We start from the raw sequence: 10,787 nt of genomic DNA, 5'->3' as shown, positions 1-10,787 counted from the left end.
GTGTGGGCGCGGCCATTACAAGAATCTTGAAATTTGCCCTCAAACCCCATATGTAGTAACGTTTATACTTTTGTTTATGTCTTTGGGAATGCCATCATATTTCAATTTGAAAAGGTTTACGACTGACCATGTTTTCCAGACGAATTTACTTTGTTGTTTTGATAATCAGATTGGTTCGAGATTGCAGACTAACGGAAAATCAACCAACTTCTCCCTTACATTCTTACTATATCAATAACACGATAGTTTTAATGAAACAGAAATTCAAATTGACAAACGAAGAAAGTAATTTAGCAGCGATAAGTGTATTCGGCGCACGACAGTCGACACTTGTTTGTAAACATAACGGTCATTCGGTTGCGAGTTCAACTCCAAGCATGGTTGTGGCCACCTATTCACAGTTGGGAGTTTTGACTGGTGGCAGCGATAGTATAGAGAGCTCCGGGAACGTACTATCGCTGTGAGGAGCTTGATGGTTGGTGGCTGTAGATGTGTTATGACACTCCAGTGAATACATGTATCTTAAAGCATAGGTAGGTGACGACTAAGGATCATAATCTGGGATTTGAACCCATGATCAGAAGATCCTGACACACCAAAGGGACGTAACTCTGTATAGAAATTTTAGGCACTGGAATATCTGAAAATAACTGCGGGAAACTAAAATTACATCAACACCTTGCTTTAAGTTAACTTAATTGTACTAATAAACAGTACGCTGAAGTAAAGGAAAAGACAAAAAGTATTTAAATATTTCTCTTCTTATTTAGGATATGAGTGTGATATCGGCTTAGAATGACATCCTGTTCTTGATTAAGAGCGAACTACTAACTATCAGAACAGTTATTCACTTCAGTAAGAGAGATTACTTCTTAACACTATCTTTCAATTTCCACAGAATAAACGAGGACTGACAAATAAAAATATTAAATATTTTTTATGTTTAGTTGCCAGCTTTTAGTTCACTGATCAGTTCATGAAGCAAAATGAATCAAAAGCATTGAGATTAACCGTATGATATACTACAGTGTGAGTGAGTGATTGAGTATGGTTTTATGTGGCTTTTAGCAATATTCCAGCAATATCACGGCGGGGAACACCAGAAATGGGCTTCACACATTGTACCCATGTCGGGAATCGAACCCGGGTCTTCGGCGTGACGAGCGAACGCTTTAACCACTAGGCTACCCGACCGCCCCCCTACTACAGTTTGAATGAATGGGAGTGTGTGCCACAATCTGATTGGTTGACTAACATTTCTACATGGGATTGGATAATAATGTAACAAGGTCACAGAACCAGGAAATCTGTTAGACTGAATGCACGCTCCAGACGTCTGTTATCGGACCAACCACTGCTGGACAGGATCAGTCCCTGTATCAGGAACACGGTGGGAAAACAACGCTATACCACATATGTACTGGGAATCTACATCATAATTATTCTAAAATACAAACAATATTAACATGAATAACATATCAAAAAATTTAAATATGTTTGAGAATTTTGTCCCTGTAAACATCTTTACATGATGTTTACATTTCAGGATCAAGACACTGATATTAATAATATGCATTAATGCCAATATATGCCAATGAACATGACATCAAGCTTATTATTATACTTTGCACCCCTTGGTCAGTCAAAAGATTATTTATTAAATCCTTATGCAGATCATTCAGAATAGGACTGACAGCGAAAAGATTCACCAATAAATAACTGTTTGTAGTGGTAGAACAATTACAGAGCTGTAGACGGTAGAGTATAAATATCCCAGTGGTTATCTCGAGTGTTGCCATGACAACATGATGTAAAATGGTGATGAGCATGACGTCATATGTATGACAGTGATGACAGGGTGATGACATCTCACACAGGTCATGTGGAGCGACGACGGAGGATGTATTTGCCTTTCTGTAGCTGGGAGACGTAGATACGGAGTTTGGTGTTGTCAGACGTCTTCCGCACCCAGATCTGAAACCAACAGGGATGCACATTAAAAAGGCTGCCTTGAGTTGTGGAGGAATGATGCTACAGTGAGTGAGAGAGTGAGTGAGTGAGTGAGTTGGGTTTAATGCCGCTTTTAACAGTATTCCAGTTATATCGCGGCGTGTCAAGCTTAACATGGTAGGAAAGCCCGAAGTGATGCAGGTCTCAGACGGTTACCACTTCGGTGAAACCCAAGAGCACGAGTATGGCGCTGACAAACCCAGAAACATAATCTGGGCAAACCAGGATTCAAACCCACAATCATAGGTTTCTGTCATTTCCAAGGGACGCAACTCTGCACAGCGAATCATGGCGCCTGAGACGACTGGGCCACCCCTGCCCCCTCACAACAATCAGATACACACTTGTCAGGGTACGACACACAATCAACCAAGTCACCAAGCCTGACCACTCCATCCATTTAGGATTACGCTGAAGACTGTATTTCCTGTACTGACCTCCTGCGAGCCGACGCCTGTGATGACGCCACACACCTTGCCCCCCTCCTTCGACTCCACAAACACTGGCTGGTTCCTGTGAAACCTGGAACACCAACAACGTTGACAGCATCTCGGCACATACAACAGAATGGGGGCAGACTTGTCTGCAACAACGTCAAGGCTTTTTTACCCTTAGGCAAATAAATAATGCAATAGTGAGTGAGTGAGTGAGTGTGGTTTTACGCCGCTTTTAGCAATATCCCAGCAATATCACGGCGGGGGACATCAGAAATGGGCTTCACACATTGTACCCATGTCGGGAATCAAACCCAGGTCTTTGGCGTGACGAGCGAACGCTTTAACCACTAGGCTACCTGACAGCCCTAATAATGCAATAATAAAGGGAGGTAACTCATCCCTGATAGCAATTACATTCATTGGTACATCAGTCATAATTCATGCAATCATTATTCAAAGGAGATATGCAAAATCAGCAATGAAGTTTAAATAATTTGTTATGATGAAGCATTATTGCATTTAACTGAATGAGGGAGTGTCTATTTCCCTAAAAAGCTGACTGGATTCTCCCAAGTGAACACTGTGTTCATCAATCACCCATTAACACGACTAGTTGGCGATGTCACAGTATCAGCTAATGACTTGCCTGATTTGCCCCCAGTAAAGACTAACAGCCTTAATAAGTGTTCACTCTACAGTGCGACTACAGAAAAGCCATGTTTTCTTCAATTATCAGCTAAGTGTTCCCATCATGTGGATTTAATCACTCTTAAAAAGACTTAGTTGTTTTTGTTTCCATGGCTTCCATGAACCAACCATTTTTTTTCTAAAAAGTGCCACTCTACACCAAAAAAACTGCTTAGCATTAGAAATTGGCACTACTCCTGTAGTCCTTGCCAAACTGCCCAATAGTTAAGGTATCATAAGGACTAGTAGAAATTTGCCATTTTTAAGGGTTTTGCAATATATTATCATTATAAGGACTAGCGAACTAAAAATGTTAATTTCTACCTCTGCATTGCTTCAACACCTACCATCTTTTGTCATAGTAGAGTTTGCCATCATCAATCTTGACATCGGACACGCCTTCTATCGGCGTGGGGACAGGCGCCGGCTTCTTGTTGATTGGTTTACCGCTCACTTTATTGATGATGCGGAGGTCATCCTGAATCTCTTGTTCGTCCAAGAAGAAATTAAGCTGAGGTGAGATTAGTTAAGGAAGACATGCATACTCAGTCAGTGTTTAGAACTAGGTCAGGAGTGATTTGTCATACAGTAAACTACGGTTATAATGAACTCGACGGGACCACTAATTTTAGTTTGTAAGGTAGTTCGTTATAAGCATATATACGACATTTATACAACAAATGGTCGGGTCTGAAAAAAAAGTTTGTTATATCAGTCAGTTCATTCTATGCGTGTTCGTTATAACCATAGTTTCCTGTATTTGTTTGTGCCTATTTCGTTTACGTAATGGCAGTTCAGTTATCCAGTATCTTTAAGTGGTGTTTTAACTGCTTTATTTGCAGCCAACCTGACTGAGTGGTCACTTATTCTAGGGGTGGGTGAGGGGGGTGGTGTTTGGGTGTGTGAGTGAAGGGGATTGGTCTTATGACTATCATATTTTGCTGTAATGTGTATCTCATTGGGGCATTATCGTTGACAAACAATCACGCGTTTCATAGTTTTGATGTTCCATATAATGATTTTAGAAAACCTTTGCTACTTGCTAGAATTTGTTTTATGAAGGCACTGAAAGAACTGTCGACCTTTCGATAGGTCTCAAAGAACATTATGTTCTGTGTTTACAACCCTTTCCTACAGTCTGCATCATGGGATTCTCCCCAGCACACGCTGCTTTTATCAATTGCCCTTGTAACCATGGTAACCCTGACAACTGTATGTATCTTAAATAGGCTGATGACCAACCTGACCTGCCTTTATCAGTCTTCATTCTAGAGCGCTGGCACTGCAGGATGGCTATGTCTGTTTTAATTATCAGCTCAGTGGGGCAGATGGTTGCATGGCTTCAGATACAAATTAATCTGATATCAAAAACATAACATGAACTCATACCAAACTCAATTTGCGTGTGAGTGAGTGAGTGAGTGAGTGAGTGAGTGAGTTGGGTTTAACGCCGCTTTTAACAGTATTCCAGTTATATCGTGGCATGTAAGCTTAATGTGGGAGGAAAGCCCGAAGTGATGCAGGTCTTAGACGTTTACCACTTCGGTGAAACCAAAGAGCATGGGTATGGTGCTGACAAACCTAGAAACATAATCGGGGCGAACCGGGAATCGAACCCACAATCATGTTTCTGGTGTGCCCAAGGCACGCAACTCTGCACAGCGAATCGTGGCGCCTTAGATGACTGGGCCACCCGTGCCCCCCAATTTACTGGAACTTGAAAGGAACAGTGTGAATAAATTAAGTTCCATCTAATGCTGTTAGATTTGTTCCAAAGCTTTGATGTGGATATCGTGTCATACCATAAAACTGATACAAGACAGCATGTTTACGAGTAAAGCGTGTATAAAGGGCACACGCCTCTAAACAGCTGTATTCTGAGGGAACATGACCTGGTGATACTTGGTATTGGCACAGTAACAAAATATTTGGCATATATTCAAACAACAAAGGATATCAGGCGATGGTTTCCTCCGCTTCTCTGGAAGTGGCACTGGGTCATTTGGCCTCCTCCGCAGTTTCCTCGTCATGATCGGCTTCACTTCCATAAAGTCTGTCATTCCTGCAGAGATATTCAACACCAGTTGTAGTTGACATAACAGTGAGTGACTGAGTATTGTTTTACGCCACTATTTGCTATATTCCATCATTACCATCTTCTTGAGACAAGAGAGTTAACTGACTATAAAAGTCCAGTTTCCACCCTTGCCGCACTAGGCTGGTATTATGGAGTTACATTTTGGCTGGAATAACGAGTCTATGCATAGTCCAATCAAAATCGTGCACCGTAATCGAAATCCGGATTGTAAACATTCGTGCAGATTTCGGCCGAATGCAGGATTTGCAAAGCATGTGCACGACAGATATATTTTTCCAGAATTTAATTGCCCATAATTAAGGTTGCATATATACACACGAGTGCGTATTATACGCGAATAAATAAGTCTTGTGTACATTTATCAATCGGAAGGGGTGCTAATTGGGATTGTTCACAAGCCAATTTATTAGCAAATATCGCCGTGGGCGCTTATTACGTCAAATACGGTATATCACAACATGTCAGCTTGATGTGGGAGGAACGTTTTAATACAATTAATGACAGTATTCATGTGGCACCATCATGTACTGCATAATGATAATCACTAGTTGGATAACCTAAATGTCATAACCTGACACAGAGATAGATGAAACTACCGCACAGTACATAATCTTGAAGTCACTCAGCAATATTCCAGCTTTATGACAGTGGTCTTTAAATAATCGAGTCTGTACCAGACAATCCAGTGATTGATATCATGAGCATTGATCCACCATTTGGGATCGATGACATGCTTCAACCAAGTCAGCGAGCCTTACCATCCGATCCCGTTAGTCGCCTCTTATGACAAGCATAGTCGCCTTTTACGGCCTAATCTTGAAGTACCCACAGTTAAATGACATCACGCCCAAGAAAACAGATTACACATAACTCAGGGAAGTAGGGTGGTAAATACATCTCAGTTATAGTGAGTGAGTGAGTGAGTGAGTGAGTTGGGTTTAATGCCGCTTTTAACAGTATTCCAGTTATATCACGGCATGTCAGCTTAAGGGAGGAAAGCCCGAAGTGATGCAGGTCTCAGACGTTTACCACTTCGGTGAAACCCACGAGTACGGGTATGGTGCTGACAAACCTAGAAACATTATTGGGGCGAACCAGGATTCGAACCCACAATCATAGGTTTCGGGCGTGCCCAAGGGACGCAACTCTGCACAGCGAATCACGGCGCCTTAGACGTGCCCCCTCAGTTATAGTGAGCATGTTGAGTGTATTCAAAGATTAATGTTGTGTGGACAATAAAGGGTTGGTGAGACACCAATTTGAAATTCTTTGTTTTACATGCACGTAGACATAAATGTAAGTTGTAGTTTTCAATGTGCATGTATTATATAACTAAATCACGCCCTAAGAAGCAATACCAAAGGTGTAAGAACCTGTACCACTGCTAGTGTTCATGTCCATCGTTCCCCTCTCACACTCCACGTTTCTCTTCTTCTCCTCCAAATCCATGATTAGACTTTCCTTCAGTTCGATCTTCTTCTCCTGAGGAGAAACACATCATTTCATCCAAGTATCATCCAATATAACCAAAGTCAGTTAAGTTCAAGTATTTAAAGGGTTTAATTCTAAAAGTAGAAATTTGTTCCCATTAGGGCAAAATAAAGTATTGTTTGTTGCACATTGATTTAAAAACTGAAATAATTCTTTAACCTAGTTCCTGATAGTATGTTTTAAACTTACAAATGATATTGTCATTACTCCGAACGTCGATGTCTCTACTGTAGTGAGTGAGTGAGTGAGTGAGTATGGTTTTATGCCACTTTTAGCAATATTCCAGCAATATCATGGTGGGGGACACCAGAAATGGGCTTCACACATTGTACCCATGTCGGGAATCGAACCCGGGTCTTCAGCGCGATGAGAGAACATTTTAACCACTAGGCTACCCGATCGCCCCTCTCTACTATAGTGACCAAGTCATAATCAAGTCGGGACCAGACAATCCAGTGATTGACATCATGAGCATCGATCCATGCAATTGGGATACGATGGCATGCATCAACCAAGCGAGCCTGACCACCCGATCCCGTTAGTCCGTTACAGTATGAAACAGCCCAGTATCCATCTCAAATGTTGAGTAGTATAGAACCATAGTTATCTTAACAAAGAGCTATGTAAAACAAAGTCTGGAAGACACCCCTGAAAGAGACAAATCAAGTCAACCTATTGATGATGCAGGGTCCTTGTGACACCTCACTCAACATTATTCAAGCTTTAAGATGGCGGACTGAAAATCTAGACCAGACAATTCAGTGATTGATATCATGAGCATCGATCCATGCAATTGGGATACGATGACATGCATCAACCAATTCAGTGAGCCTGACCACCTGATCCTGTTAGTCGTCTCTTAAGACATGCATGGGTTGTGAAGACCAATTCTAACCCAGATCTTCATGGGTGACAAGCATGGCTTGCTGAAGACAAATTCTAACCCAGATCTTCATGTGGGACAAGCATGACTTGTTGACAACCAATTCAAACCTAGATCTTTATTGTGGACAAGCTTGGGTTGTTGACGACCAATTCTAACCCATAACTTCATGGGGGACAAGCACTGGTTGTTAAAGACCTCTTACCCAGATCTTCATGTACATAGAACAATACAATGACCATGTGTGTCGTGCAACTGGGGTTGTCTCCCTTCCCTCACCTCAAACTCTTTAGCTGATGCTTTCTTCTCTTTCTTATGTTCTCTCTCAACTATCTCCAGCTGAAACACAATATACAACAAATCATGAAACAGCTACTGTTCTAGTGAACACAAGGATACATCGACACAATTGAGTGAGTGAGTTTCATTTTATGCCTCTTTTAGCAATATTCCAGCAACATCACGGCGGGGGGCACCACAAATGGGCGTCACACATTGTACCATTGTCGGGAATCGAACCTGGGTCTTCGGCGTGACGAGCGAATGGCACTTGGCTACCCGACCGCCCATCAACACAATTTAAGCACTAGAGTCGACAATTAAAACATAAACATGTCAGTCTACTAATATTCTCATCCAATTTATTTGGAAAGTGAATTTATTTTTTTTACCTTGATATTTCTAAACACACAGTTCAACTTCAAGGAATCTGTGAACATTTACTGTCAACTGTTGTGATATGAATTTTTGGTAGAATTGTAAGATGGGAACACAGCGGTTATCTTTATTGGTACTTGATGACAATGACATTATGTGAGGCAGTGTCTTTTGTAACGTGGTAACAATGAGGGAATGAAAGTAAACCTAAAAATTCATAATTTAAGACCCCAACAATTTTATAAATAATTAGACATTTCTGCTTGCAACAATGGTAAATCTGATATCAATATCAAACATAGAGTTTGACTTAACAAAAATTGCATACCATTTCCATTTCGAATCAATTATAACAGACCTTCAACAGTTGTCGGTTTTAGATCAAAGTAAAAAAAGAGAGAATGAACCAAATAACCTGACATAGTACTAATCCAGAAGTCAAGGATCAAAGTCTGGGTACCTCAGATTCAAACCCATGACAAGAGGATCCTGACAGCTAAGGGACATAACTCTTGCACAGCGAGGTGTAGAACCAAGTACCTGGGCCCCCTGTACCCACGAACTAATCTTTGAGTGGTCAATAGGAAACATTTGAAACAAATACTGGTAAACAGTATGCTAAGACAATTGATGGGTAGAATATTCTACTCTACCTCAATATCTCTCCAGATCTCGTTCAGACGCAGTCTTTCACGATACTGCTGTTCGATCCTCCTGTTCCGCTTGATGTATTCGGGGAGGGTGCCTTCCTTCAGATGCTGCAGTTGCTTTTTCAGATGAGCCAATTTATCCTGGTACATCCTGGAAAGCAAAACAATATTATTTACCACTACATGTTCGGCTACTGGGGGGATTTTGACCATTACATTATTGTTGCAATAGTTAAAACTATATGGTGATAATCATCATGATAAGTAACATGATCATGGTCATTTGTGCATGTGACAATGTTATTTCATTATGGCCAAATGCAACTGCTCCGATTGCAAGAAAGTTTTTTTTATTATTTACTAGCTCACTTTCAACAGCACAGTGAGTCCATTAAGAGTCACTTGAGTGAGTGAGTGAGTTGGGCTTTTAACAATATTCCAGTTATATCGTGGCGTGTCAGCTTAATGTGGGAGAAAAGCCCGAAGTGATGCAGGTCTCAGACGTTTACCACTTTGGTGAAACCCACAAGCATGGGCATGATGGGTATGGTGCTGACAAACCTAGAAACACAATCGGGGCGAACCGGGATTCGAACCCACAATCATAGATTTCTGGCGTGCCCAAGGGAAGCAACTCTGCACAGGGAATCGCAGCGCCTTACATGCAACAAATAATTTTAATGAAACATGGTCATACTATAGATGTAAAGCCGTCAAGAACGCTTTATTGATGACTTGTACACCGCTCTGGCCCCAGGGTAAAGCTCCCATCTGTTTGTTGTTTAAGGCTGCACTAAGCAATATTCCAGCTATATGACGGCGGTCTGTAAATAATCGCGTCTGGACCCCGCAATCCAGTTGAACCCACAATCATAGGTTTCTGGCGCAATGCACGCTGCACTCTGCACAACGAATCACAGCACCTTAGACGCCTGGGCCACCCGTGCCCCTAAGAGTAACTTGAAGAATAAATGGGGGACTTACTGCTCCCTTATCTCAGTGCGGGGAAGATTGTTCTGCTGCTTGTCCTCTGTTTCGCTGGCATCTTCAGTGTCTGCATTCAGAAATTAGAGTAAGAATTCTGTAGGTGATCTATTTGGCCTGTGGGGGTGTGTCTTCTCTTAATCAGGATGGCATTCTCATAAACAGAATTGGGGCCATGAATCCAATCACAGTCATTGGGTTTATAGGATGCATGGGTTATAAAAACTGATACAGATAACAACGGTTATAATGAACTCAAAGGGACCACTAATTTTAGTTTGCAATAACCATAGTTTGTTATAAGCATATATACAGCAAATTTAGGGGACTTAAACATAAGTCGTTATATCGGTCAGTTCGTTATAAGCGTGTTCGTCATAAACGCAGTTCACTGTATTTGTATGTGTGCATGAACTACGAATTCCTGTGGTGTGTAATAATGGTGCTACCAAAGGTTTTCCAAGGGCTAAGACACGAGAGAGGGAATCTAGAAACGAAATGTTCATAGGCTCAGATATTAGATTTGAGCGAGACAAAAGACACTTGTAAAGTGCCATCTACCCCTGTCTGCACGTTGTCCAATATAAGCCAAAAATGGCATTTTTTTTTATCTAAAGATTACTTTTATTGACAATCAAAATTTCAAAGTTCCATTTTCGTAACCTTCATCAGAATCGTTGCCGTCCTCGTCTGTGCTGTAGATGTCGTCGTTGTCGAGGTCGTCGTCGTTATCTGGTCTCGGCGATGAAGTATAGCTGGACATTTGATTTCAAAATATCCCACATACACGCCTCGGTCGTGCTCTCCCTGTTTTGTTTGTCTCAATATATTTCCGGCTGCGAGCGCGCACCTGCGGAAGTTGTTGATTCGTTCAAATCTTAATTCTAATC

At 41.4% G+C, this 10,787-nt stretch overlaps 1 protein-coding gene across 2 annotated transcripts; it reads right to left on the bottom strand.

Annotated features, from left to right (window-relative positions):
* Positions 1-350: 350 nt before the first annotated feature.
* Positions 351-10,756, bottom strand: LOC124133354 (sin3 histone deacetylase corepressor complex component SDS3-like). Of its 2 annotated transcripts, none has more exons than XM_048401165.1 (9): positions 10,561-10,756; positions 9,898-9,967; positions 8,917-9,064; positions 7,886-7,945; positions 6,606-6,714; positions 5,092-5,196; positions 3,482-3,650; positions 2,448-2,532; positions 351-1,974 (listed from the first exon to the last, which is right to left on the bottom strand). In XM_048401165.1, the coding sequence occupies exons 1-9, from the start codon at positions 10,658-10,660 to the stop codon at positions 1,879-1,881; spliced, it is 942 nt and encodes a 313-aa protein (XP_048257122.1). In that variant the 5' UTR covers positions 10,661-10,756; the 3' UTR covers positions 351-1,878. The 2 variants fall into 2 exon arrangements, with proteins under 2 accessions (XP_048257122.1, XP_048257123.1); XM_048401166.1 differs by having other exon boundaries at positions 6,612-6,714.
* Positions 10,757-10,787: the final 31 nt, after the last annotated feature.

The sequence above is a fragment of the Haliotis rufescens genome, unplaced genomic scaffold (genome assembly GCF_023055435.1).
Source record: "Haliotis rufescens isolate VD_foot unplaced genomic scaffold, xgHalRufe1.0.p SCAF_21, whole genome shotgun sequence".
Classification (NCBI taxonomy): domain Eukaryota; kingdom Metazoa; phylum Mollusca; class Gastropoda; order Lepetellida; family Haliotidae; genus Haliotis; species Haliotis rufescens.
Note: the sequence above shows the minus strand (reverse complement) of the source record. Positions and strands in the feature narration are given on the sequence as shown.

Excerpts from the sequence above, each read along its gene's own strand:
- LOC124133354 (XM_048401165.1), bottom strand. The coding sequence starts at position 10,660 with ATGTCCAGCTATACTTCATCGCCGAGACCAGATAACGACGACGACCTC. Across the intron at positions 5,197-6,605 it reads GAACACTAGCAGTGGTACAG|GAATGACAGACTTTATGGAA; the intron begins GTTCTTACACCT and ends ATATCTCTGCAG. Across the intron at positions 1,975-2,447 it reads CAGGCGTCGGCTCGCAGGAG|ATCTGGGTGCGGAAGACGTC; the intron begins GTCAGTACAGGA and ends TGTTGGTTTCAG.